Source organism: Euwallacea fornicatus, chromosome 2 (genome assembly GCF_040115645.1).
Source record: "Euwallacea fornicatus isolate EFF26 chromosome 2, ASM4011564v1, whole genome shotgun sequence".
NCBI classification, from domain to species: domain Eukaryota; kingdom Metazoa; phylum Arthropoda; class Insecta; order Coleoptera; family Curculionidae; genus Euwallacea; species Euwallacea fornicatus.
The window spans coordinates 3,810,059-3,837,817 of record NC_089542.1 but is presented as its reverse complement, the minus strand read 5'-3'; the positions used below and the strand labels follow the sequence as shown (position 1 = coordinate 3,837,817).

At 35.2% G+C, this 27,759-nt stretch overlaps 5 protein-coding genes across 14 annotated transcripts in view; 2 read left to right on the top strand and 3 right to left on the bottom strand.

Moving 5' to 3' along the window:
• Nucleotides 1-1,226, bottom strand: part of nvy (CBFA2/RUNX1 partner transcriptional co-repressor nervy) — a 41,029-nt gene extending 39,803 nt beyond the window's left edge. For both annotated transcript variants that reach the window (XM_066301466.1, XM_066301467.1), the window contains exon 1: nt 1,026-1,226. In XM_066301466.1, the coding sequence (XP_066157563.1) occupies nt 1,026-1,034 (9 nt within the window). In that variant the 5' untranslated portion in view covers nt 1,035-1,226. The remainder of the gene's footprint in view (nt 1-1,025) is intronic.
• Nucleotides 1,227-3,975: 2,749 nt separating this feature from the next.
• LOC136346814 (uncharacterized) lies at nt 3,976-7,426 on the bottom strand. 7 transcript variants are annotated; one of them, XM_066296275.1, is made up of 3 exons: nt 6,998-7,426; nt 6,404-6,822; nt 3,976-4,635 (listed from the first exon to the last, which is right to left on the bottom strand). In XM_066296275.1, exons 2-3 carry the CDS (start codon nt 6,746-6,748, stop codon nt 4,213-4,215), a joined length of 768 nt encoding a protein of 255 aa, XP_066152372.1. In that variant the 5' UTR covers nt 6,749-6,822; nt 6,998-7,426; the 3' UTR covers nt 3,976-4,212. The 7 variants fall into 7 exon arrangements, with proteins under 7 accessions (XP_066152372.1, XP_066152399.1, XP_066152409.1 ...); XM_066296302.1 differs by having other exon boundaries at nt 6,404-6,778; XM_066296312.1 differs by having other exon boundaries at nt 6,404-6,768.
• Nucleotides 7,427-9,247: 1,821 nt separating this feature from the next.
• Nucleotides 9,248-19,768, bottom strand: LOC136348781 (cell growth regulator with RING finger domain protein 1-like). Of its 2 annotated transcripts, none has more exons than XM_066299924.1 (7): nt 19,479-19,768; nt 16,831-16,985; nt 11,740-11,911; nt 11,454-11,601; nt 10,670-10,777; nt 10,357-10,559; nt 9,248-10,293 (listed from the first exon to the last, which is right to left on the bottom strand). In XM_066299924.1, the coding sequence occupies exons 1-7, from the start codon at nt 19,580-19,582 to the stop codon at nt 10,071-10,073; spliced, it is 1,113 nt and encodes a 370-aa protein (XP_066156021.1). In that variant the 5' UTR covers nt 19,583-19,768; the 3' UTR covers nt 9,248-10,070. The 2 variants fall into 2 exon arrangements, with proteins under 2 accessions (XP_066156021.1, XP_066156027.1); XM_066299930.1 differs by lacking the exon at nt 19,479-19,768 and adding an exon at nt 18,519-18,978.
• Nucleotides 19,769-19,800: 32 nt separating this feature from the next.
• Nucleotides 19,801-21,584, top strand: LOC136348803 (acylphosphatase-2-like). The gene is made up of 4 exons (XM_066299949.1): nt 19,801-20,354; nt 20,394-20,426; nt 21,005-21,149; nt 21,392-21,584. Exons 1-4 carry the CDS (start codon nt 20,297-20,299, stop codon nt 21,504-21,506), a joined length of 351 nt encoding a protein of 116 aa, XP_066156046.1. The 5' UTR covers nt 19,801-20,296; the 3' UTR covers nt 21,507-21,584.
• An 83-nt stretch (nt 21,585-21,667) lies between these two features.
• LOC136348759 (probable 2-oxoglutarate dehydrogenase E1 component DHKTD1 homolog, mitochondrial) overlaps nt 21,668-27,759 on the top strand; it is a 50,504-nt gene continuing 44,412 nt past the window's right edge. For both annotated transcript variants that reach the window (XM_066299901.1, XM_066299893.1), the window contains exons 1-12: nt 21,668-22,050; nt 23,353-23,473; nt 23,532-23,706; nt 23,759-24,140; nt 24,203-24,381; nt 24,438-24,659; nt 24,731-24,888; nt 25,946-26,081; nt 26,735-26,866; nt 26,917-27,037; nt 27,093-27,389; nt 27,448-27,650. In XM_066299901.1, coding sequence (XP_066155998.1) covers nt 21,924-22,050; nt 23,353-23,473; nt 23,532-23,706; nt 23,759-24,140; nt 24,203-24,381; nt 24,438-24,659; nt 24,731-24,888; nt 25,946-26,081; nt 26,735-26,866; nt 26,917-27,037; nt 27,093-27,389; nt 27,448-27,650 — 2,253 coding nt within the window. In that variant the 5' untranslated portion in view covers nt 21,668-21,923. The remainder of the gene's footprint in view (nt 22,051-23,352; nt 23,474-23,531; nt 23,707-23,758; nt 24,141-24,202; nt 24,382-24,437; nt 24,660-24,730; nt 24,889-25,945; nt 26,082-26,734; nt 26,867-26,916; nt 27,038-27,092; nt 27,390-27,447; nt 27,651-27,759) is intronic.

Here is a 27,759-nt window from a genome sequence, read left to right as displayed (position 1 = left end):
AATTTTTTTTTAATTTAGAGACGAGTGAAAGATGAAAACTCCTCTCAATGCCTCAAATTTAAGAAAATCTGAGGAACGAACAGCCCTCGAGTAATCTCATTACCCGTTAAATACGTTTAAGAATGTCAGTTTCACTTATTCTTCCGTTTTATGGTTTAGAAATCTGAAAAGATCTAAAGGGAAATGAAGGAAAATAGTATACTCTGGAACTCTGAGAGAATATAGGTACGCACTTTGTCATAGAAATCCGAAGAACTCTACAGGAAATTTCAGATGGAAAGGGAATCTTAAATGATTTGAATTACCATAATATGAGATTACAATAAAAAAAAGATCTAAATAGAAATGATGGAAGGACTTTTCCTAGTGTGACTGAATGGAATAAACCTGCATCCTTCAACTTACTTTCAAAGTACAATTAAATCTGAAAAGAAGAAGAAAGAAATCACCCTCAAAGAAAAACCAATCAATTTGAAAAAATAGTTTTATTAATTCTTTTTATAGATTCAGCAATATAAGAAAGGAAATACTAAATGGAAAACATTCTCCATTAGTTAAAAAGAGCCGAAGTATTTGCAGCACTTTCTATCGTACAAATCATCGAAAGTCTAAAGAGATGTGAAGAAAAAAGTAGAAGAGAGCATTTTTTGTCGTTTTTTGCCTTCAGAATTCCATCAAATTTATAAAGAAATCTTGAAGGAAAATCTAACGTCGTAAAGTTAATTTAGGTTAGCTCAGGTTAAAATTTCTGCAGAATCCCTTTTATTGAATATATATTTTTTTCTTTGCATTATAATTCTATAAACATGAATCATATACTTGGACCAACAAACCAAAAAATGGATGCAGCTGACTTCCCCCCTCTCACTTGAAACTCCTCCAAGTTAGTGGGGTGAAACAAGAAAGATAAGAGAAAAATAACTAAATTAAGGGTCATTTAAACCGAAGAGACATAATTTGATGCCGAAACTTATCGGTACTACTCCTCGCTAACATGCAATTTCTTCTGTGTATTAACCCATTACCTTCCTCATAGTTCTTTCCAAACGAAGCTCCTCACAAAACTGGCAGAAATATTGCGGGTTCAATATTCGTTCAAACAGTCAAACATGCAATTAAAATTATTCAAAAGATTGAAAGTTTCCCGCGTCTTTTCAATAGCGATCAAAGACAGCTACGTATGCGCTGCTTCCGGTAACGTCCCGACGACAACTGTGGAATGGAATATCAGCGTCGCGACGCCTGGTTGAGTGCTTTATCATATGAAAGACGCACGCATACCGTGGGCCCATTTGAAAACGGTCTAATTAGAATAGTTTAGTAAAGTAAGTTAATGGTAGCAGTGGAATGGTGGAATGCTGGAAGAAACCTGATCATAATCTTTAGTGGAGGATATATTTTTGTGAATTGGAAAATAGCAGAAAAATATGAGAGAATTGCTGGGTGGTAAAAAGCTGTGATACGCCAACGATTTTTAGAGTATATACATGCTGAGTGCTGTAGATGTTTTGTTGCAAAAAACAGAGGCGTGCTCGACGCATCTTAAGGTCAAGGACCAAAAAGAAGATAAATGGAGGATATGATTTTCAGAAGGCCAGGAATCACAAAATCTCATGATACTTTGGTGATTTAAAGTATATGTATTAAACTTTTTATTAAGAGTTCTCTGTAAATTTAAAATGTTTATTTAAAGCCAATAAAACAGATGCCTGCAAAAAGCAACTTTCAAGTAAAAATCGGGGTCGCACAAAAAGAAAATAAAATAGTCGCAATATCGAGCAAACTTATTATTTGTTATTGATAACGGTTGTGAAAATTCGCTGCGGCTCTGAGAAGTGAAGTATATACGTCACTGAATTTCATTAATATTAAAAGATCATATTCATGTGTAAAAAATTAGCGTCCACCCGGTAAAGGTGACAAATTCAAAAAGTAGAAAAACATTACTGGAACTTCAAAGAACGAACTATCTACGTCACTGAGATCCATGAATACTTAAATTTTGTAACTACGATTAATTTTATATTAAAAAATCATTGCCTTACCAGCATGGGTGGGAAAAGAAAAGTTGTCGTTTTTCAGAAAAAAAATAGTCAAAACTACGAAAAGAACAGTACGCCACTGACGGTCACGGCTGTTGACAGCTCAGAAATTTCACCTTTAAATTGCTGCCAGGGAAATATCAGGGTCGTACTTACAAAGATTTTTATTCGATTTCAAATCAATTCAAAATTGTTTTGTCTTGTCCTCATTTTTGTTTCTACTACTTCTCTGCCTGGTAATGAATAAAATTGAAAACTTCACTAACTATTCACAATAGTCATGAGGGAAATTGCAGAAGATTGGTGTGGTTGGAAAAGTATTCAAAGTTTTCCAACGTTGCAGGATGCTTCATCAAGCTACTGTCTCTTAATGAATAAAATCGAATATGTTTTTTCCCAATTATTTGGTAATAAAAGCTCCATATATTTAAAAAAGTTGTACTATTGATCTATAATAAAAGTGAATGATAAAATGTAACCGTCACGGAACATTTCCTGGTGACTTCTCTTTTGGGTCGTGAGTGTTGGATATGTTTCATCCAGACTTAGCAGGATTTCCGGCAAAAATCCCTATATATCCAGCATTTTCTTCTAGTTAAAACAGCAGGCTGGCAGCCTCCGTTCGCTCAACATCTAATTTCCAATTTCTTATAAAAATGCGGTTTTAATATTTAGCTGGCGGCGACAGCTGATGCCGGCACAGATGGCGGCTGGATGCGGCCGCCAGTTTGTGGAATAAGAAAATCGTTTTCAAATAATACATATTAAGGATTGCCAGCCGGTGTTTCTACTTCCTTCCGTTCCAGCTTGTAATATTGGATTCAGAAAGTTTATTGTAAAATTTCTTAAGCGTGAGTGTTGAGTGGTTTCTTCCAAAAACGCTTTAGGAAGGGCGGCAGAAATTAGGAGATCCAGAATCGCAAATTCAGGAAAGATCACAGGAAACTCTTACACTCAAATATGTCCCATTTGAATGCTCTTAAGCGAATACTGGCTGAGGCATCTTTTTTGTGAGATCATATACATCTTTTATGTAGTATAAAGTAAACGAAATCATTCGAATTTAGTGGGACAAAAAACGTAGTTTGATAGACTCCCAAACTCCTCCAGCATCTCTGAGCGACCTCCGGAAAGTAACTTCAAAGTCAACCCTTATTTTGGTCCATAAAAATTCATCCACTCAAGGTTACTTTATGGAACCGTTACTTTACAACAGTTCCTTAATGAAAGAAAGTAACGGTTACTTTTGTGATAACTATTTGCGGCCGATGATATCGTTATTTCCAAACTCGTATCAATTAATAATGAAGGTTCCTGGTTCGATTTGTTCCTTGATGACATAATAGAAGAGTAACATAAAGGTGAAAATGCAATTGTTGCTATATCGACAAATATACTTTGGATGTTGAACAGGGACGCAAGTGTCTCAGTGCTTTTTAGAAAATGTGAAAAAGTTGCTTTTTGAACATTTTTCGTTAGTACAATTTACGAGTCATGCAGACGAATACACGAGAAAGTAACCGTTACGTGAATATTTCAATTTTGAGTGTAACGAAGACTCAATTAATTTCTTGATGTCGGTAGTAGCTATTAACGTATCAATTCTTCAGAGGCTCTAACGCCATTTATGAGTGCTGTCGACAACTAAACGTTAAGGTAAATGTTTAATTATTCCAAAAATTTCAAGGAAAATTCGTTACTAATAGAACTGTCGGATTCGATTTAATGGGCTTAAATGAGGAACGTAGGTATTTCCTATGTCTTAAATTACTCCGTGCTGCAACGTGAAGGTTGTAATTTCCGAATTTTTTATTACCAAGAAATCGATAACTCTATTTTGCCGATTTCTATAAATTATAGGTTCTAAAGTTCATAGTTCACAGGGTGATTCGTGTGCATATGGGGTGGGCATGGCATAAACGAATTCATGAAATAATTTAACAGGTACTTTATTATTGGAGCTTGCAGTGGAACATGCTATGCAAGGAGGTGAAAATTCGCCAACTTGGATTGGCGAGTCTGCTTCGTTCAACAAAAGAGAGGCTCTAAAGAAAACTTTTGGTTTGATACATTTCGGATGAAGGTGATGGATGAAGAGATGCGATTACGTAGCTGGGTTGTCATAGGCGCTTTTTAAGCGGAAAGAATAAAATCGCGTTGAAATAGAAGATTATTCTACATTCTGCTTCATCTTTAGTTCAAACAGAATGTTGTCCATCCGATTCATAGCGATATCTCTAGTTCTTTCATCTAGTTCTCTCAATTTTTCTGTAACTAACTCGCCATAGATGTCACAGACATCTCTTTGCTTCACATTCTTTGAGGGAGGACCTGGTAAAACAGAATATGCCTCTTCTATTTTATGCGGCAGCTCATTTGGTTCAGGTTTTCTTTTGGCGTTTGGCAAAGGAAAATTGGAAACCTTCTTTTGGTTAGAAGATCCAGGACCAGCTATTGAATTTGAGGTACCGAAGTCAATGCCACATCGTCCCGTAAACACTTTTGTTTCGTAATCATGATCTTCGCTGGTTTCGTGATTCTCATCGAATTGTTCCTCCCAAAGATTCCCTTGCGTTGGGTCGATGTCCGTTTCCTAAAAATATTAATACAAATTATTACAGATTTGCAGCAGACGGTGCATTTCGGTTAAGGATGTGAAGCGTGAAACTATATTCAGGTTAGCTCAGCTTCAGGTTTTCCAACGCACGAATCGTGTGTAAAGGAGCAATAAACGTGGGAGAATTACTTGTCGAGAAGGAGGAGTACTGCAGCGCCACAATGAATTTTCTGGGCAAAATCGTGGAAATAAAATAGGAAAAGAAGAGGATAACCGGGCAGAGGCGAGCGTAGATGGTAGTGGAGCATTTCGAGGCAATACCTTGCAGCGGCTCAGGGAATCTCGAAGAGGTTTGATGGGCGGGTGGCCAAGAGACCACCATATTTTCGAGTTTGAAAACAAAATTTAAAATCGCCAAAATGTTAAAGAGGAAGTTGTCAGTTATGACTCTAAGTTTCGGAAACTTTTAGGAACTTCGTGCAACTAAATATGCCAATGATTTTCATGAAACTTGGAACGCTAACGGCACATTGGCCTCATTCAGCAGAGATAACAGCTGTGCAACAATTTTGCAACTGCTTAAAATTCCGAACAAAAATGGCATCAGCTTTCATTTAAATCCACTTGAAGGGTAGCGAGCCGTTCAGCGGAAACTCCAATTGTTGCTCAACTGTGGTTTCTGCTGGATACAGGTCCTTGAGAGCCGTAAGGCGCTATTTGAAAAGTACACATTTGAAGCCAGTAGAAGGAGGCGTACAATATATGTTTCAGTGAGAACCAAGCCAATGACGAAAAATCCAATAGAAAAACTAAATACGTAAAATTGCTAGACTTTAGAAGATTGCAGTACGCCAATGGTTTTTTATTCGTGTGTTGGGTGCTATATTATGATGTAAAAAACTGTCCTAGAAGAGTAGTAATGCTAGGGACGTTCTGGGCATAATTCTATATTGGAAAACTGGGAAAGAGAGTAGAAATGAAGGAGAATATGGCATGAGAATAAGTACAGTGAACAGGAAGCTTTTTTCTGAAAATGGCTGTAATTCGTTTTAAAATTTATTCGCTATTTCTTTGGCGATACATGAACCGGAATCACAATAGCACACAACCCACGATTTTCTTTTTGATAAATGCTATGAAAATAGATTTAAAAACTCTTAACGCAAGAGCGCTTTACATATAATCTGTTATAAATTTTATGAGAATAAAACTTGGGCTCGATTTTTAGTAGAACAATAACAAAAATCCTCTTGATCCTATAATGCATGGGCGAGATTTGGAAGGATAAGGGCATACATTTACTAGGAAAATAAATGTTTTCCTGTGTCTGACAAATTAGACGTAACATAACGTAACGGACAAATTCCCGGTATTGCCATATAACGCTTATGGCTTGATTATCGTGACCACTGTTATGTGGTCGACATTGTTAGTTGCAGTTCCTTCATTTAGAGTTTTTACTTTCGGTATTAATCACACATTTTATTGCGGTAACCAACAAGATTCTTAAGACTTGGCCCCCGAGCTTTATTATGAGAAAAATTGTTTGAGTATTAAGATTGTATCTAAGAATGCGCCGAATGCAGGGATCGGCCAAAATTCCTAAAATAACACTAGTTTCGAGTGGAACTAGCAAACCTGCAATAACATAAATATTTTTGCCATTCCTGGCAATATTGCTTAAAAAGATTTTTTGTTTCGAACTTCTACCGTTTACATATATGTTTTGAGGTATGGCCGCGTACTCGTTTATTAGCCCACTGCACATGAACTAATAAATAAAGAACTGAATAAAGATCTTTACCTCCGAATTTGTAATGTCCTTTGGTTCGTCCTTATCAAGTAGAAATCGCGCCATCTTTTCATATGCAAACCAGCTTGGTTTAACATACAATTCATCTGCACCAGCCTCGTTCTGAATGGTAAGCTTTACTTTTTTCAGGCGTGTCCTGAAAGATGCCATTAAAGAGTCCTTTTTCCTTTTCAAGTCGGTCACCGTGTAATTTCCGCCCATATTCCTCTCAATCCTTTTCCATGCATCAAACACGACATTCCTGTTATTATGTTGCGAATGACGTGCATTCCATATAACTGGTTCTTTTTCGTAATAATCCAAAAAATCCAATACCGTTTCATTACTCCACTCCATCGTTTATCAAACTGATAAAACTTTCAAAATCTTTAGGATATTAAAGCCAGATTTATCGGTTCAGATTCATGTAACTTAGCGTGACGTATCGTCAGCGGTAACGTATCGTTAGAGGTAACGTAACGGACCAGCGTAACCTTAAGAACAGGACGCTGTGCAACTTCCTTACGGACCGCTTGCGTAAATATACAAAGTGGTATTGGTGTCTTCGAACTTGTTCAACATTTTTTTATTTCACGAGATCTCTACCTTACCTGAATGCATAAACCCGGCTTAAAATGCTTTCACTGACTTGTTGCAACTAATGCGTTCCCGAATTATGTTTCTGTTTAATTCGGTACCTATATTTTAACGACTTCATATAAGAGCAGCGAAAAATAATACTGGAAACTATGGACAACGATACGACGAATATTTGCCTAAAACGATCCTGCTACACTAGTTGAAAATTTAGTTTGGACTTGGCGTTTGCCGAATATTCGCTTGCAATTCGAGTCGAGTCGAGCCTCGCCGAATCCCGCATATGTGCGATGCGTCGTTGTTGGCAAATCATGCGCACTATTATCCCTTCGCCGAACTCGCAATAATTATTTCGCGTCTCGTTGAATAGACGGCATCGCTGATATATCGAATTTGTCTGGCATAACTGGTTCTAACGTTCGGCCGCTTCTTCATGAATACGATGTGTACGTAGCACCCCCGCTTATACGATCACAAAGATCAAAGTCAGTACCGCCTGATACTAACCATCTGCGTCAGCTCATTTAGTGCTCGTTCGCGGTTTTCGTTCATATGCGACAAAAGTAAAATTCCTTCGAAATCTTCCGTTTATTTCGTCGAGTTCTTTCGTGTACCGAAAAAATAGAAGAAAGCAAAATCGTTCTTTTTCACTTGACGGGAGAAATGTAGTTTTGCAACGTTTAGAAAAGTGCAAGAAAAATTTGGAATGTCACATCTCCCGTTGATTTTCCTCACCGCGTTGACGTTCGCCGTTTTTTCCTCACGACATTGGCGTTCGCCTTTTTTTCCTTATGACGTTGGCATTCGCCTTTTTTCCTTCACGCTGTCGGAGTTCTACGTTTTTCCTCATGACCTCGGTGCTTCCCTTCCATTTCTGAATCCAATCATTCTCGGGTGCAATTGCGCAAAAACTTGTCTAGATTTTGCATCTTCCCTACTTTATGATCTAGTTCTCTTACTTTCCCATCAGATATTTTTGGGGAGAATAATGACCATCAATTTACTACTCCGCCCCTTTGGCGATTTTCAGGAAAAAAATGGAAATTTTGGAGGTGCTTTTTATTTTCTTAACAAAGAGACATAGATCTTGTATTGACTCTGGAGACCTCTCTCGATGCTCTGGGGTCTAAAAAGATTATTTTAAAGTTCTCATTTCGAATTTGTTTCAAAACTGTTTTATTAGTCTATATTTCAGGAACTGAAAAAAATTGCAACCTGGAAGATGATAAACGCTGGCTGTTAATTTTGAAGCATTCTCCTCTGGAAAATGGTAGTTCAGAGTCTCTAAATTCGAGATCTTAGCCAATCTGATAAGGACGTCAAGCTTTCCTTTGCCAGAAAGCCAAACCAAACAATAGCACCTTTGGAACAAAAGTGGTCCCCTGGCGAAAAGTTAAAGTTTTTTTAATGCAATTCAACAGTTGCTAAGAATTGGGGCCATCTCAGAGACACAACATTCTAAAGGACAATTTCTTTCTGAGTTTTTTTAATTCCGAAGCCAGATGGCAGCTTTCGCCTGATTATTAGTTTTGAAACGTGCATAAACTCTACGAGTTTACTTGCCTTTGTTTTTATTTGAGTTTCGTGCCTATACGGGTATATCTTTTTCGTAAGAGCGTGAAAAAAATACACCTTCTCCGTTAAGCGCACGCAAAAATGCCATTTTCGGGTCTCCCAATAAAATTTGCAGTTGAATACTGAAAATGTGAATAGACAAGTATTAAATATTTGTATGATAAAACGAAAAGCAGTTGAATCAAATGAAACACTGCTTTGTGGCAAAGTTATTTACAGACTAAAAAAAATCAACCTTTGGAGGAAGAAACTCGATTCAAGGCGTTGCTTATCGCTTTCAAGTTTTAATAATGAAAAGTATCGACCGTTACAGGTCCGAAGCGTATTTTCCGTGCTTACATGACTTTTCGTGCTCGGCTTTGCTTCACGCAGGAAAATACTATTTTTCGAAGTCATAATGGAACGTTCCGTTATGCTAACTGTGCAGATGACACATTTATTAAAACCGTACAGGAAACCATCTCAGAACGGTTTAGAAACTCTTCTGTATATTAATTTTATTTGTCGGTATTGATGCTTAAAAATATTGCTAAAATGAAATAAATAATTAATTTGGTAGCTCAGCTCTTTACATATCATTTTGTGTGTATGTTTTAAAATATTAGAATTTCCTGAAAAGTGGTCCTAACTCTAGACACAACTTAATACAGAGACTCCTCGATATATCGGAATAAAACACATCTATAAACTAACTTAACTTTATTACAAATCTAATAAATAATACGTATATTACACTACATACAAAGACTTGACACAAAGATGACTTCCAGACACACCTTTTCCGAAACATGCCCAAACAAACCACCTTCCTGACAAATCCAATTTTCCTGCATCTATTGCGCAAGGCATTGGTGCCGTTTTCACGTTTAAAGACCCACATTGCACTGAAAGTTACATAGATTTTTGACATTTACTAAATTTAGCACAATTAGGAGTATTTGTTAGTAATGTCAACTGCTAAACTTTTGTTTAGGTGACGTACCAGAGAATGGCACTAATGTCAATTGCCAAATGTCGCAATGCAAAGGGTCTTAAAGGTAATCGACAGACACCAGCCAGGAACATAAAATTAAAGTAATATCACAATATCACAAGCAAATTGGTGATGTTTACGTTAGTTTCATCCTTGCTATAGTAACATTTGGAAGTCAAGTACGCTAGAGCGCCAATGGCGCTATTTGACTAATATAAAGACGACTGAGGATCAGTTTTGCAGATTATTACTACAGCCAACGCTTGTTTTAAGAAAAGATCCTAATGGCGTTGTTAATAAAGTAATACGCTTTGAGGTTAGATTAAAATTTAAGAGATATTGCAAAGCCTGTCACTTGTTGAATTATTGTAACAATGTTGCTGTCAAGATATCACTGCAAGATATTGAAGAAAGGCAAAAGGGTTAAACACCCATTCAGTAAGGCCGAAGCAACTGAAGGCTCCTTCATCTGGAAACAGTCTACCGTACGCGTCAAAATTGCCAATAAATTAATACATATGTCAATGTACTATTTCATCGTGAGAATCCCAAAAAATCGATCAACCGATCGTCCCAGTTAATGCCGTTGAACCACCGGCGCCTGACCGGTGGTCGCTGGTCGTTTTTTGGACTGGTACCATTCTCTTTGGCATCCAGGTACTCTTCTCCTCGGATGCAAAAGTAGCTTTTGATGGGGCCGCGGCACATGGGACATCGTTCCAGTTTGTTGAAACAACTTGCGCAGATACAAGTGTGCCTGTTGGAGCGAAAACCATTGCAGAAACTGCACGGAAGCAGAAAGCGAGTCCAGGAAACTTACCTGCAGGGTAACAGAGCTCTGGATAAGGGATATGTCTGACAGACTACGCATAACTGTTCCCCAGAACTGTTCCAGAACGTCGAATCTTCGTTGCTGGAGCAAAAAGAACCTACAGAGCTGGGACCCCCCTCTACAGGTTCCGCTACTGCTAAAGGGATTTGAGTCTCGTAGGTTCCGGTATTCCCAGTTGCCAAATATAATTGCTAGAAACGCAGAAGCTCAAGGCGATCTTAGATCACTTATAACAGTAAAAAGTCGAAAGTAATTAATTTTTTTTTCGTAATATGTAATATTTTAAATGAATTGTACAAACCTTGAGGCAAGACAACTGCCCATTGGCCTGCTTCAGGTACTGCCCCAGAATGCTTGTAGGGAGGGTACAAACGGTGTCTTTAATGTGAACTACGTTTATCAAGGCTACCTGCAAAAATACCGAAATACCGCAGGAATGAAATATGAAGGGAATAAATTTTTGGAACTACAATGATAACGCAGCAAAGCTCTAATTGTCTTCCAATTCAAGAATGCGTCGTTCAATTATTCGCACACAGATGGCTAACATATTCGGCATCTGTCAAATATGATAACAGAAACTTCAAAGTTGTCTAATTGCGACATAAGTTCCGCTAAATCTAATTAAATTAATGACCGATCTAATTTCTCTTGGGATTTCCAAAAATGAATGTGATTCACCGTGGATAAAATACAAAGCGAAGAAAACGAGTAAATATTTTCTCTAAGTTATAAAATAAAGAACAAACTCGTCTTTAAACAGCACTAAAGCGTTATCTTCAACTCCTAATGAATTGATTTCATGCATGTAGGTGTTGCGTGTGGTGAAATATAACATAATTGAAAACAGTAAAACCGCAATTTCTAACACAAATATGTATAATTAATCGCATTTCTTTTATTAAATCATTTTTAAATGGCAACAAAGTGACGAGCAACGTTGTCAAATATTGCGAATTCCACTCAATACTCCTTCGATAAAATTTACTTCAGGTTTCTTAGACAAATATTCCTTTCTCCTCTTTATGTTTGGGTACGTCCTTGTCGTGCGCTTTATTTAATTGCGACAACTTGAACATACTTACAGTCTCATCTGGATGCACAGTACCGTCCACGTCATTTCTAATAAGAAAGATCACCAGAGGATAGCAAAGCCGAGGGGGAGTACCCAGATCTAAAGGTTTCTGGGCGTTGTAGTTTAGTGTGGTGACTTGGTCAGGATGTGGAGCTCTCCTAAATATCCCCCAGAAAAACAAAATTACAATATAGAAGAACATTAGTTTTAAACGGCTCCCTTAGATGGCGCCACAAAAAAATAAACCCTAATCTAGACAATGTATCACCGATTTATATTCTTCACATCAAACTTACTCTAACTGAATGCCCAAATACTGATAGTACCCCTTGAGGAAATCGCCAGCTGCACATGCGCTCTTTATATCGGCCCACGGCCTCCATAAGAAAATATGCAATTCCTTAATGTTGACGCCCCAATAGGCATGGACCTGATACCGGACTTGGCTGGACATACTGCACTGAAGTTCTAAGAATAAAAAAAAGCACTGCTGAGATCTTGAACTTAAGTCTAAAATGGGTGTAAAAATAACTGATTAGCCGAGACCTTATAACCAATGAAAGGCTATACGTGACATGGTTATAGAAGGTTGATGGTACTATTTTCGATCACTTAGTTAAATAGTACCACTCCTGATCGCTCAGATTAAAACATCGAATAATGGAGTTTTCAAGGTGCTAATAAAACGGTCTTCTGCCTAAGAATAAACCATTATCTATATGCTGCTCTGACCATGAAGTTTCATCCAAACATTACGTGATGGAGTAGCTAATTGTTTCATTTGTATTCGATCATTCAAGTGCTTTTTCAATGTCTTTACTATTGGCCTTTTAACATTGGAACTCCTTAACGGTTCAACTGATAAACACAGTTGCGGTTACCCGTCTCGGGAATTTATACTTAGTCACCCTGTAGCCCTGTTGCGAGCCGTTTAAAAATTACCCTCATCGTGACTCACAGTGTAGCTCTTCTTTTCGGTAGCTCAAAACTTTACAAAATTTCGAGTCACCCTACAGGTCTTTTTGTGGGTCACTCGAACGTTTAAGTAGAGTATTTGACGATCGAAAGACTTATGGATAACATGAACTTGTAACTGTAAAACAGAATTTACAGCTTATCTTCACATTTTTATAACGGAACTCATTGTTTACCATGGGTTCATCAAAGAACATTGGCCGACTTTCGATGATTAGTGGTACTGTAAAGGTGCTCATCGAAGTGTATTTTCGGGTAAACAAATACACCACCAACCCACAGAAGTATTGTTTGTATCCAAATGTTAAGACTAGTTTTCCTCTGTTAAGTTATATTAAGCCAAAATTAACAATTCAAGAAAACTGTGAATATTAAGAGTATTGCGCCATATGTTAGCTTCTTTGAAATTCTGTATAGAAGATTTCGAATTCGGGCGATTCAAGGAAAAGTGCGTCACAGTTTATTCTGCTCTTAGACCTCGCGTAATCAAGTTACTAACAACTGTATCTAGAAGTTAACCTCATTAAGGAATATCCTCCTATCAAAATTATCTCCAAATCGCTTTTTTGACACTTTTAATAGAAAGAAATCACCTTCAAAACAAAAGTTTCATATTTGCAGTATAAAAATGATGCATTTTAGACGGTTACTAGCCAGATTTAAGCGTATACAAATCTGGGTCAGTAGAGTAGGTACCTACTTATATCCATATAATAATAAGTTATATAATGCACCAGCGATGTAATTCGGTTTATTGCAGCCTATTAGCTGGCTAGTGAAAGTACCTTATGGTCTTAGAATTTATGGTGTAGATACTCGTATAAGCATAGCTAAATTTCAATAATTTGATTTTTGCCTATATTTGTGCTAGATTTATTATTGGCTTTTGGTCGGGATTTAGAATATTTTAGAAAAAAACAAGCATGTCCTTATAAATTCAATTGGAGAGTGAAATTTATAAAATTTTCACAAAAGGTTAGAAAAGATAAATTAAGAACAAAAAACAACTGCTGAACGAAACAACTAAACTTCGAAACTTAAACTAGAAACTCTAAGCAAATTAACACTGAAATGCCCCTAAAAAAGGATGAACCATCCACATTTTCTTTAACATTTTTTACTACAATTTCTGTGAAAGGATTAATCCGATTTGTTCCATTCTTTCGATTCTTGGAAGTACATTCCATTCCCATTCTAGAGATAGAAATTTGGCTTTCGAAAATTGCCTGCGTTCAGAGTATCAAGGGTGTAATAGTCATCGATAATAGTCAGCCATAACGACTACAAAAGCTAATTCGGCTTTGCAGTCGGATCGTGAGTATTCTTGTGTAAAAAAAAAATTAAGTGGAAATACGACTTTAGAGTGACTAAAAATTCATGAAATAGCTGGAAAAATTAGGGAATCGAAGCGTAATCATCTCTTAATTTACAAAAAGTATCTGAGCATATGCATCAATAAGCATTAAGAAAAAGAAAAATCGGAATGAGAAAAAAATTCCGATTAACCAATATTGAACAACAAATTGGCAAAAAAATTTAGACACTAATCTATTGGAACATTAAGAAAATGTAAAATTAATTTAAACATCGCTTCTGTAGGGCAAACTCAAGAATTACATTTGCTAAATGAATAAAAACCCCCGCGAACTCCGGAAAAATTGACCGGACGACCCAATTGAGATGCTTTGATGATACTCATAAATCATTTTGCTTCAAAATGGATGCACTGATGGGTCTTTTTTACTTTTCATTGTGGTTTAATTATGCCTTCTATATTCTGAATAATGATACCTATCAAATACGCAATTTCATCCCGTATCTGGGGACCGAAAAGATTTCAAGCACCGAGATACGGGATAAAATCGGATCTGTTCTTCACGAAAAACTGTTAAATCAAATAGCCAAAATAACTGGACCAGAATTTTTTTAACATCTCCATTATTTAGTGCCCCAGTTTTTTTAACATGCAGTTTATTTCATATTTCATTTTAGACGTATCTTGAACGATTAAAACGAATTGAATCAATTGAGTATAAAATTTGCTGAATAATCCAGAAATAGCATCGGTAAGCCTGAAGAAGAATTACGCATAATCCGAAAATAGAAATTACTGCAGAAATTAACGCGGCTTTACTTAATTTGGGCTGATTAGAAGTTTGGAGGAAAACGAAGGAATCACAAGAAACAGACTTACAAGAAACTTTTTACGCCTCAAAGAAAACTTATATGTGGGGAGAAGTAACGTTCTCTTCGAAATTTGTATAAGATTTTACTTTTGAGTGTTCCTGGTATTCGTTTAGAACGCATAAAGGTATATTTTTTAGTTGCCAAAGTTGACCGAATTTGCTTACCGCCCTAGGACGTAATCACGTATTTTGATGAGGTTCTACTTATGGGTCTACAACGGCAGGTAAAATTAAAATTAAAACATTTCTTGTCTGACCCACTAAAGTAATGTGTAAAATTTGACCTAGATGCACAAAAATATCGTTTTGACAGTATTTTCCTCAAATATCATAATTACGAGGGTGTGGTAAAAAATATCACATATTAAGGGCTTAAAGTAAATTTTTTAATCCCGTGGCGAGTTAAATGCCTCGGAATTAAAATACAGTCTAGTTCGGAAGTATTTCTCATGCGATATGTTAAATAAGTAGTGAATAATTTCATTGTCGTAAAATTCATCATTAAAGATACTGCTGAGGAAGCCAACGCGACGCTTATCAAAAAACTCGAATTTGATATACGAGACACCATATATTAATTTTAAAAAAAGCTAAAATAAGTTAAAATTACGCATAAAGTGAGTCTTGCTATTTTTTTAAGAGAGTATACATAACATATTGAAAGAAAAAGATTCACCTCGTCACCCTGCACCTGTGGAAATATAGAAAATATTGCGTCCTGCGTTTGTTGCACAATCAGTTGCGAAATGCAACCCATTTTGTTATCCGTTTCGGTTACGAAAATTGTCACTTTATAATACAATAGAATAAACCTACCTTTAATTCCTTACAGATCATAAAATTGTAGCTAAACACACGCCATGTAAATAGAGGAATTGTTAAAAAAAATGTTTACATACAAACATAAAAAAAATATATAATAAGTTAGAAAATAAAGTACAAATCAATTACAAAAGGTGTGTCCCTTTTTTTAATTAATTTATTTTTGTGGGTTGGAAAGAGGGAAGAGCAAGGTAGAAGAAAAAAAAACAATCTTGTATATAAAAAAATTTAGATTCAAATATTAGCATGCAAATCGCATTAACATCGATTCTTCTGAATGCATAACTAAAACTGCTTTTTTTAAACTTAGTTTTTCGCTCAATTAAAAAACTAATTTAGAGTTCTAAAAAACGTTAATGTGATCACTGTTTGCCATTTATTGCTAAATTCACATATCGAAACAAGAAATTCGAAGCTATTTATATTAAAAAAATCCTTCACCAACTGCGAATTATATTATTATTTGCATATTTACGAATATAATTTGCCGCTTAAAACTCATTTTCATAAAAATGCAATATAACCGATTCTTTGGAGGACGGAGGAGAAAATTAATTATTTTTTTGGAAGAGTTTGCGCCTCATTGAAAGGACATTCATGAAAACTACCAAGAAACCTTTAAGGTAATTAATACCACAATTATCGATCAAATTGCAAAAATATTTCACAACATCTTGTGCATATCTTAATAACGCCAATGGCGTTGGCCAATGCAAGTGGTACTTTTATATTATAACACTTTCGTATTTCCTAATTTTTCCTGTAATTTTCCCATCTTAAATATCTGCTCTAATTACCTCATTAGCGGGCCTCACACCTAATCGACAACACCAATTAACATAGATATCCGGTAATTTACAACCAAGTGCGAATTTCGATTCCTCACTACACTTTCCTGTAGATGTTACTTTGACAGCTCGGTCACGTAGTTAAATAGTTCATTAATTTCTCATCAAGTCTAATTAATACCTATCAATTAATGGACATGCATTTTGATTTAATTAGTTCCCTTAACGATGCCGAATTGAGGTGCTTGCTTCATGAGTATATGCAAATCAGAAATTCGCCCACATATTGGTATTCCTCCTTCTTAGAAATCAAACCGATTCGAGAACTCATATAAAAAAAATGGTACAATAGTAGCGAGTGTTTGCCAACAAACCCGTCGCAATGCAAATTTTATATTGGAAAGTGCCTATTCTTTGAGATCAACAGCCTTGACCAACTTCCAAAGTGTGCGGACCACTGTTATATAATTTCTTGAAGCATCGTACCTACCTACTTTACGCAATTAAGTATATATAGACGATGTCAAAGAACTGGAGACCGTGAATTGCTGCGATTCTGACACTTTTTCTAGTGCAGATACTAATTTTAAACAATGGAGAAATTTAGTGAACAAACCTGAGTAGGAAGATCTGGAGGTTTCAAGCAGCTTAAAGGTGAACGGGATGTGCACCTTCATCATGTTCATTTGGGGGATCCTGGCCTGCATCGGGTGATGCAGGGAGGTGGGGAAAATGAACTCTTCTCCGTGGACTCGAAGGACTACCATGTTCCTGCAAAAACTCGTAAAGCTGTAGGAAAATATTTTCAACCTCAATAACCTTAAAGAAAATAAAACGAAAACAGAAATAATTCATCTAGAAATTTGAATTGTATCCAAACTCGTCCAGAAAAGGTGCTGTGGATGGTAGGTAGCTTCAAACCTACATATGAAAGTCATTGGAAAAGTACCTTCAATTTACTCACTGGTCATATACAATATGACATCATTTATAAAACCGGCACTAAAAGAAAAATAAATATAATTTTACATTATACGGGACGTATTTTTTGTAATAGGTAATAAATAACACATAATCCTTTTTGCTTAATTAACTGGGCAAGGCATAAAGGACCGCAAGCCCTCCAAACTTACGTCCATGAACAGTATCATATGGACGTAATTTAATTTAAACATTACACAAAACCTCGTCTAAGACTCAAAATCAATATTAAATATACGGAATTGTATCAGGAACAGTATGACCTACTGAGTTTCTTTGCAAAGGTATTTTTATTAGGTTTTTATAGAACAACCTAGTAATTCCAATACTATTTTAGTGGAAGTTTATGATATTTTTAAAAGCATGGTATTGCACAGTCGATTGCACACAAAAAGTGGAATTTCGACCGTAAATTGCTACTTATAAAATATGTAGGAAAAATCACCGTTGATTCTTTTTCTGTTTACCAACACAGTCAGAATTTTCGGTGAAATCGCATGTTAAAAATTATATTTTTTAAGTTAATGTAAGGCATCTAAGTAATTTTTCTAAAAGTTAATGGAAGAACTTCCATTTCGTCATAATTCACGTGAATTTAATACTTCACTTAAATCACTTGACAAATATTTGCTTAATGATCAAGTGATTAACGTGCTGTTAACTTTAATAGCAAGCTAGTTTCCATAGAAACCAAGAATCTAAACTATCCCTGAGTTCGAGTTCGTCGTCTCTAACGTAACTGATAGCAGTTGCAAGGAAGGAACTCTGAGTCTAACTAAGGAACTATTTTGAAAACATCTAGATTGTTTTTTAAAACTCTGTATGTTGCAAAGCAATTCTGTTTATAGGAATATAACAATCTTAATGATGTCACAATTCTTTTTAGTTATCTTATATACTGTAGAAATATTTCCAGCTTTTACAGTGGTATATTACTGCAAGAAGAGGATATCTTCCAATAATTATCTATATTTCTAATGTAGAATGTAGGTAGACTAGAGAACATGTTAATAAAGCTAAGTTACAACAAAAAAAGTCTAGAGAAAAGTGGACCACCTTGCAGTCAACCTTGTAGTTACATACAGATGTTATTTCCCAGACGTCCAACAAAATTTCTCGTTTCTTACAAAAAAAGAATAATTCAATTTATAGCAGGTACAGAGTGAACATTATATGATGGGATCTAACTGATGACCTATGCTCATTTCTGTTTAATATTTTTATAAAAGTAAACCTATTGCCAACAGTACCTCACCTGCAACCTTAATTGATATCACACAACTCATCCCTTTAAATATCCCTGCATTCTTTACACGTACCTACCTCATGATCTGCTTACTTCAAAAACACCTTTTAGATTCTATTGTCTTGCATAACTACATAATTTACGTAATTATTTATACTAATTATATCTTAACCAGCATTAGAATTTTATCAGGAATTGTATTTTACTGCACTGAAGGATCTGTATATATGGTATTTCTGCAACACCTAATAATTAAAATAACCCTGTTTCAATGTATATAATTTTTGATAATTGATAAGTAAGCATGCAACCAGTCAGGGACATTTTAGCATGTATAGCAAGGTGAGCTGTTTATTTGATTAAAAGGAATTGCTCTCACATCTCTGAAAGTTGGAGGAAAATGTTCAGTATGGAAACAAAAAAACCACAATTTTTTTCTTTTGCTATGTTTGAAAGTAAGGCCTCACACACTTAGGGGTCGAAAGAATGTTGGAATTGAACCAGTATTCTCATTTAAAACTAAATGAAAATAACACTCACCATTTACTAAGGGCTGACACTCCAACAGCTTCAAATTGCGGGGGAGGTCTTATTCCCAAACAAAATAAATGAAAAAATGATTAAATTGACCTCAAATATATAAAATATATTTGCTACAAAAAGGCATTAAGAATGATGAAGTTAAACTAGAATTTTATCTAAAATCTATTACTCGCTTTCTCTCATGCCAAGAGATCTCTTGGCATGAGTGAAGTACACCCTTTCAAGTCCTTATGCAAAAAAAGTGAATATGACAAAGTGTAGCAATTGAGTATCCCAATCCTTAGGGAAACAATGAAGAATGTAAGTAGCTGGGTAAGTAGTTACAAAGCTGATATAAGAACAGGACAAGTGTCGTTGGTTTCTCCCTTGTCTTCACCCTTATTTTGAAGGACACTAACTGTTTTCAAGGATAAGGAACGTGTGGATTTCGAATTTTAGCAGGTTCCATAATTAATGGATTTCTAAGTGTGTAGATGAAAACAACTCAGACTAACCTGGCAGCAAAGAGCAGCAACAGCACTGCACACACAAAAAACAAACATATTAACCAGGCACTGGAATCCGATTGCCATAAGTCCGATAAGGTTTTGTTGAACATTGTAGCCTCAATTGCTAGCTCAATTGAACTGCTCACATATCGCAGGAATACTGTTAAATGAGACGCGTTCCGAAACCGAGGTGATTAACGTGTAAATGCGATAATTTCTTTCTGTTCTTTGAACAATCTAAATCTCCAAAGCGTAAACACTGCAAGGACATTCGAAATCGAATGATGGGAGTCAACACAAGCCAGCAAAACTCCCAAGAAAAGACTGGGAGTGCGTGACTGATCAGTGAATCACAATGCAATCCGGCCAAAAAAAATCAGCTGATTGTCATCGTAAAAGTAAAACAGCTGCAACCAGGAATACATATACATAATAATAATCCTTCTCCTGTCTTTCTTTATCTCATGGCATCACAAACAGATTGATAATTTGAATAAAAGGTATTCTAATGCAGAAAGTTAAGTTTCAACTGTATAGTATTTGTCTTTAATGCTATGCGTCAAACAAGAATAGAAACTCATCGCTCAGAATTTGCTTGCTAAACTTCATGATGATAGCTGTTTATCAATGGTCGTCATGGAAACCAGGTGACATTTGTCAACAATAACCTAAATCGAATTTCTGGATAATAATTAACAAATTAGTCTAAAAATACTTTCTCCAAGCTGAATTTTCCAGGTAAAATCGTAAAAGCAAACTCTTATTTATTAGGAGTCCTGCTACTTACGTTTTCCCTAGTTTTTTTGTACCTTGTACCTTGGAAAATGAGCTCGAATGAGCGACTGCTGACGGTAGATTTTGAAGTCTTTGGTCGGGTGCAAGGTGAGGTCCTTTTGGTCTTTTTTTATATAAGTTAAATAGAAGATTTCGGTTTCAGGGGTTTTTTTCAGGAAGGTAAGGTCTTCAGTATGTGAATATTATTCTTCTTTGGTAAGGAAAAATAATGGTATAAGTGATATCAATCAGTGCTAAAGTATGATTCTGGAAAAGTTGTTGGCACTTATGTACATAGTCAATCTTTGAAAATTTATCATGTGCCAGGCAAGTATTTAATGCAGAATTTCTTGCTGAAGAAATCATTCTTATCCAGTATACTAATGGTGATATGTTATATGATGATAAAGACTTGTATTAACGTTTCTTAAAAATAATTTAATAATATTAATTGAGAAAGAAAGTATATTTGCCAACATCAGGTATACTATTCTAGCATTGTGCTGGTGAATGCTTATGCTTAAATGTATTAAAAAAAGGTTAGTCTTTGATGTATTCTAATGTTTTTTCACAGACTGATCTAAAAACCGTAAAATTTATCATTTAGTTTTTTAAAACCACTCTCCTTTTCATTTTGGATAGGCAAACAGAATTATGAAGACATCTCAGAATAAGTTAGTTTTACTGAAGATTTCAGTGCAGGATTAAATAAGCTACTGATTGATAAATTAAAATTTTTTTGGTGTTTCTGATTTCAGTTTTAGCACTAAACTTAATTTCTCCTTTGCTTAAGTATACAGAGAAAGAAGCAAAAAAACTAGGACTGAAAGGATGGTGCATGAACACCCCTAATGATACGGTAAAAGGAGTTTTGGAAGGAATTCCATCAAAAGTTGAAGAAATGTGAGTAGAGGATTCAGTTGGAAAATATTAGCAAGATACTCAGTAGGTACTAAGGAGGAATGGGAGAGGTTTACATGGAGCAAAATGGACCTTAAAAACTTAATTGCAGGGCTTGACTCTCTGCTTTACTGTTACTTACCTCTTCTATCTTTAATTTGCTTACATATACAGTTCTAAACGAGTTTTTCCTATTTTATTTCTGGATCATTAGTGTTTTAATGTACTATATCTTTTTTTTACAGGAAGAAATGGCTGCAGAAAACTGGAAGTCCTCAGTCAAGAATTGACACTGCAATTTTTTCCAATGAACATGACATTTTTAAGTATTCATTTGATTCTTTTAGTATTAAACATTAGCTTTTAGTAAGTTGTTTGATATTATTTATGTTATGGGAATTGAAAGTTAATACAGTATTATACCAATATCAAAGAATAGTTATTTGAAGATTTTATCTGCCAACCAAATATCCAACATAAAACCAGCACTATCCCTTCCCCTTTGTAATTTTACAACTAGTATTGAGAAGTTAACTTTTTCCAGATGGTCTATTAACAGTTAAAGGCAAAAACGCGATTCTTATTTCCGAAATTATTATTTTTTCTTTTTGCTTATCATAGTTGTTTACCATTTGATAAAGAAATATCATCAGTTCATGAACAACAATCAGTTAAGTATATTGAAATCATTTAATGCACTCAGTTCCAGGGTCATCACAGAGGTGAAGGTAGTTTCTTTAACTTATTGGGAAAATTTCATTATATTCCTGTTTTAAAATGTTGCATTTTAACAAATTAAATTTAAATTATGTTTTAAAATTACGGCTTTATTTGAAGATGGAGCGAAATTATCAAAGTGATAGCGTGTTTGGGTATAGGAAAGTAATTAGACCAGAGTTTAATGGTAAGTTTACTGAACGGCAAGTATTGATAATTAGGTGGAAACAAGTTGTTGTTGGGTTTGAATTATAATCATGAATTTCAAAGTAAATATACATTATTATGATTTTCAGAATAAGACGATTTTAGTTTTATTTTGAGGGGGAGATTTATGGTATATTTTTTCAGTTCTTTGCTTCGCATCTTTTTATGATTCATTAATTGATGATATGATGGATTTGGTTAATATTTTTTGAGGAAAACTAACCACAATATATTATGATTACCACAATATTTTAGAAGTATGTAAATTTAATAACGTCACAATATATTATTGAATAATTCCAAAGTTTTCTTGTCAAATTTTTATCTTTTTTGTGTATGTTTGTATTAATCTAACAGTTGTGTTGACAAAGTTACTCACACAGTATCAGAAATTCTAATAAAAATTAATGAAACATTTTAAACATCATTAATAATTAACAAAAAGGAGAAATTAAGCATTTTCTTGATTAGAAGGTGAATGCAAATTCTTGATTGGTACATTACAATTTGTTAATATGTACGTATTATATCTACTGTCTTTTCTTCAATAAATATGAGTACAAACATACATATTAGTTCTAAAATTCCAAAATATAAGTTCTAAGATTCGTTACTCAAAGTGAAAACCTACCAAAAAATTCTATTTTTTTGAAAGTTTTAGCAAAACTTAATTAATGTGAAATTATATTTTTTTATCTTTTTAGATTTGTCAAAAATTACTAAAGGATTTTATTTTTTTGCAAGACTGTAAACCGAAGTTGACAATTGAGAAGTATTTGTATTTCTAGAAATTACGTTCTTCTGGATTTGATAGTGAATTCAAGTTTATGCAACCAATTATAGTTCTTATATGCATGTATTTTATTATCTTTTCTTAACTTATCACTTTCATTTGATTAATGCAGGATGTTCGATTTAATCTTTTCACATATATTTATTTTTGCATTTCATTGCTGAAAAAATAGTCCAAAACGCTCCTCATTAAAACTGTCCAAAAACTACTAAAAAACTTTATATTTTGGCATGTTGTAAAAGCAATAATTGATAAGAGTAAACGTATATTTCAATATAAATCAAGAAATTACAATCTTCTGGATTTGATGGTGAATACGAGGGTGGTGCAACCATAACGAATCAACATTCTCAGAAAAAATGATTTAATATGTTTCAATATTCTCATTCTCTGCAGAAAGGTTGAATGTCTTTGATTATATCACTACAAGTTCTTGCAGAACTAAGTATCAGTTGTTATAAAAATCACATTCATTTTTCATTTTTCAAGTTCCAGCCCACCATCTGGAGAATCGAAGCAATAAAAGCAAGTTATACCAACTAATCAGAGCTTATCGGAAATATGGACACAAATATGCCTACACGAATTCTTTTATTCCCAGCCCCTCAAGGTGAAAAAAAATCAATCCTCAAAATTTTTATCCTATCACACGTAATATAATTCTTTAGGGAGAAGTCCGAACTGGACCCTTCGAGGTATGGCCTTAATGATCTAACCCAAACCTTCACCATGGGAGAAGGACTGTTGCAACTTCCGAGCAACGCAATATCACTAAAGTACATTTTAAATTTTTTAAACGACACTTATTGCAAGTTTATAAGTGCCGAGTTTGATTATCTAGAGGTTTCTATTGCCTTCTTTCTATTACTTATTTTTTGATTTAAATATTTTTAAGAGCGAGGAAGAAAAAGAATGGTTTGCTCTTAAAATGGAAAAACTCCAATCTGAAGAAATCAGTAACGAGGCTAAACGGCGCATGGTTTGGCTCTTAGTGGAATCTCAAGCTTTCGACGACTTCTTAGCAAAAAAGTTCTCAAGTGTCAAAAGATATGGAGGAGAGGGGGCTGAAACTATGATGGTCTTCTTCGATGAGGTGCTGCAGTTGGCTGCCAAAGAACCCTTGGAGCAGCTGGTAGTGGCAATGCCCCATAGAGGTCGCCTTAACGTGCTTACTGGGGTTCTAAATTATCACCCAGCGGAAATATTTCATAAACTTAAGGGCAATCAAGATTTCCCTGACGGCTATCATTGCACTGGGGATGTTCTAAGCCACATAGGTGAACTTCTCAAGTAAAACTTACTTGTTTAACAATACATAATCATAATTATATTATTCCAGTATCATCTACAGATATTTCTATTTCAAATAAATTACTGCACGTCTCAGTATTACGTAATCCTTCTCATCTGGAAGCAGTCAATCCAGTCTCAATGGGAAAAACTAGGGCCAAGCAATTGGTGTGCAAAGATGGAGCTTATGGAAACCTTAATTGGGGAGAAAAAGTGATGAATATTCAGGTTTTAATATTCTTAATAAGTTTGTTTATGGGTGTCTTAGAGGAAGTTTCCTTTAGGTTCATGGGGACGCAGCCTTTGTAGGTCAAGGGGTGAATCAAGAGACTCTGGCAATGAGCGCGGTCCCCCATTTTGAAGTGGGAGGCACTTTGCATTTAATCGTAAACAATCAGCTAGGTTTTACAACCCCTGGGGATCGGGGAAGGTCTTCTAGATACTGTAGTGACTTGGCCAAAATGATAGCAGCTCCAGTTGTGCACGTTAACGGTGATCATCCAGAGGTAATAAATGACCTCTCATGGAACGTGAATAGATGTTTTTGGGGTTTTTAAAATACTTTTCAAGTTTTTAGGAAGTTTTGAAAGCGACTAGATTGGCATTTGCCTATCAGAGATTGTTCAGGAGAGACGTGGTCGTTAATTTGAATTGCTTCAGGCGGCGAGGCCACAATGAAATGGATGATCCCACTTTCACTAATCCGGAAATTTATTCGGTGATCAATTCTAGGAGGTAAAGATTTGAAATCATGATGTTTTAGTTTTCTTTTAACTACGTTAATTCAATTCTAATGGAAGCTGCAAACTAAGAGGAAAATTCTCAACTCTCGAAATAGAGATCGCATTCTGAAGGACCTGATAGCGAAATTGCAAGAGTCGGGTCAGACGCAAGAGATACAACACAAAGAGATTGTTTCCTTTTCTATTTTTTTATGGAAGAATAGAGAAGGAGATTTTATTCGTAGACACCAGCCATATTTACTATAAATAGTAGCGGATATCTCAGACAAAACTCGACTTCATTCTCTTCAGCTTTCATTTTCAAGAACACAGGGTAATAAATTGGAGAAGAAACAGAATAAATCGATAATATTCGTGAAAATTGTGCAAATAAAGTATTGAGATTCGATAAGCTTCAATATCAGGAAGAGAGGAATAAGTGCGGAGAAAGGTAAGAAATAGATGATCCAGAATTAAATATGCAGATCGCTGGCATGGTACTAGACAAAATTTTCTTTAACTTCTATCATTGGAAATAGGTGAAAGTAGCAAGTAAAAAAGTGAATTTTGAATAGAAGCGCGAGAAACATGAAGTATGACGAATATAGATGAATGTAAATCTAAAATAGAAGAATGAAGTATAGAAGAAAGAGAAGTATCAGATGATTTTGAAACCATATTTGAAGCAGATGGCTGGGGTGATCAGAATTGAATCAGAAGATAATTGATTAAGGAAATGAGAAAACAGTTCATTTTTCATGGATCGAAATATTCAAAATCTGGATTGGCTGGTTGCAGACTGTTAGTGGCATAATCGTCTTATCAACCGATTTCTTTTAATAGAGAAAGACGTGTGGAAATATGAGAAGAAAACGAAGAAATTGATTATTTTTCTTTGAAATGAAAATATTCTCAGAGAAGCCATACATCCGAGGGCATTTTTTTTAGCTTTTAAATTGACAATATCCCTTTAAGTAATCTTAAGGCCAATCAAGTCATAACGATCATACTCATGTTGTTTTTAATTATTGTCAATTTTGAGCTGGTTTAATACTAAAAATTTATTGCAGGTCTGTTCCAGACATGTATGCAGAGAAATTAATTAACGAAAGAACTATGAGCGAACAGGAATGTCTAAATATTTGCAAAGAACAAGTTGATTTTCTTAATGAGGAACTAAAGAATTCCGAGCACTGGTTACCTAGAGTAAGAGAGTATTACTGCGTTTACAACTTGGTATATTTTTTTAGAAAAGTTTGTGATCACTCTCTGAAAGGCAGTGGCGTACATCATCTTTCAGAGAGCTTTTTACTAAGAGAACAAATATTTTCCTGATTTCTTTGTCTTTTAAAAAAATCATTTGGTATGGCTCCGTGATTTCACAATTTCTGAAATGTAGGGACGTAACTCCGTCTCTCAAAGTTATTAGAAGTTTTTGCAGTTAGACAACATTTTTCGTATTCTCTTGTTTCTTTTTCTATTATTTTTTGGTACGACACTGAATTTGGCAGTATTTTCTTAAAATTTACACATTTTGTAGAAATTATAAGCTTTCAGACTCTGTCATAAACAGTGGCGTACCTTGGCGTTCAGAGCTGTTCTAAATTTTTTCCTGAGATAGTTCCATCTCTATTAATTCATCGTCTCTTGTTCAGAATATAGTGGGATCACTCTGATTTGACAATATCGTCTTTTTACCAAAAAAAAAATGTTGTTCTTTTAATTACCACTATTTACTGGCTTTTACATAAATAAATTTTACATGGAAAAATCTGCACAAGTTGTAATAATTTGCTTTAATGCAGGATTTTTTTACGTTCAACCGAAAACAGTGAAAAACTGATCATTTGCATCTTCAGGACATATATTTCCATGGTAACTGGATGGGATTTTCACAACCTAACCATTCAGTTACTGTTTGGGACTCGGGAATAGAGGTGGAGTTATTGACCTTCGTTGGGAGGAACTCTGTGAAATATCCACAAAATTTCGTGAGTATTTTTGTAATATTTTTTATTGTTCCATGATTTACGTTTTCTAGGACATTCACCCGACAGTGTTAAGGGGACATGTTACAAACCGACTATCGCGAGTTGAGGAAGGGGCTCGTCTTGATTGGTCCACAGCTGAGGCTCTAGCTCTGGGATCTCTAATATTTCAAGGCAGTGATGAGGGAGAATTTTTCTTGAAAATTTTCTATTTTTGATTTTCTTTAAGGCTTCAATGTACGGTTAAGTGGCCAAGACGTAGGTAGAGGCACCTTCTCTCAACGACACGCTATGTTTGTGGACCAAACAACTTCCAATATCTTTATCCCCCTGAACCATATGCAACCCCATCAAAAAGCTTTCTTAGAGCTCGCTAATAGCATTCTTTCAGAGGAGGCTGTCTTGGGCTTTGAGTACGGAATGAGTCTGGAATCTCCGCATAATTTGATCATTTGGGAGGCCCAATTTGGAGATTTTTTCAACGGGGCTCAGATCATTTTTGACACTTTTATTAGCTCTGGAGAGGGTACGTTCACTGGCTCATTCTTCCTATTTATATTTGCAAAATGTATGGTATATTTCAGCTAAATGGATATATCAGAGTGGGTTAGTAGTCCTACTTCCCCATGGATACGATGGAGCTGGTCCAGAGCATAGTTCTGCTAGGATAGAAAGATTCCTTCAACTTAGCGATTCTAAGGAGGATCAAGTTGATGGGGATAATGTTAACATGGATATTTGCCAACCGAGTACTCCAGCTCAATATTTTCATCTCCTGAGGAGACAAGTAAGGAATTCAAATGAACTGGGGATTTTGCAAAATTTTAGACTTTTTTTGGGATGCAATTTTGGGTCAACTTTTTGTTTTATTTTTCCACAAGTTTCTGAATCTAAGA

Bases quoted from the DNA above. Each gene is read 5' to 3' on its own strand.
- LOC136346814 (XM_066296275.1), bottom strand. From the start codon at position 6,748: ATGGAGTGGAGTAATGAAACGGTATTGGATTTTTTGGATTATTACGAA. The intron at 4,636-6,403 runs GTAAAGATCTTT...TAATATTTTTAG, and splicing joins AGGACATTACAAATTCGGAG to GAAACGGACATCGACCCAAC.
- LOC136348781 (XM_066299924.1), bottom strand. From the start codon at position 19,582: ATGTTCAACAAAACCTTATCGGACTTATGGCAATCGGATTCCAGTGCC. The intron at 16,986-19,478 runs GTTAGTCTGAGT...GAGTTTTTGCAG, and splicing joins TTGCTGCTCTTTGCTGCCAG to GAACATGGTAGTCCTTCGAG. The intron at 11,602-11,739 runs GTAAGTTTGATG...GGGGATATTTAG, and splicing joins TATTTGGGCATTCAGTTAGA to GAGAGCTCCACATCCTGACC.
- LOC136348803 (XM_066299949.1), top strand. From the start codon at position 20,297: ATGAGCTCGAATGAGCGACTGCTGACGGTAGATTTTGAAGTCTTTGGT. The intron at 20,355-20,393 runs GTGAGGTCCTTT...TAAGTTAAATAG, and splicing joins AGTCTTTGGTCGGGTGCAAG to AAGATTTCGGTTTCAGGGGT. The intron at 21,150-21,391 runs GTGAGTAGAGGA...TTTTTTTTACAG, and splicing joins CCATCAAAAGTTGAAGAAAT to GAAGAAATGGCTGCAGAAAA.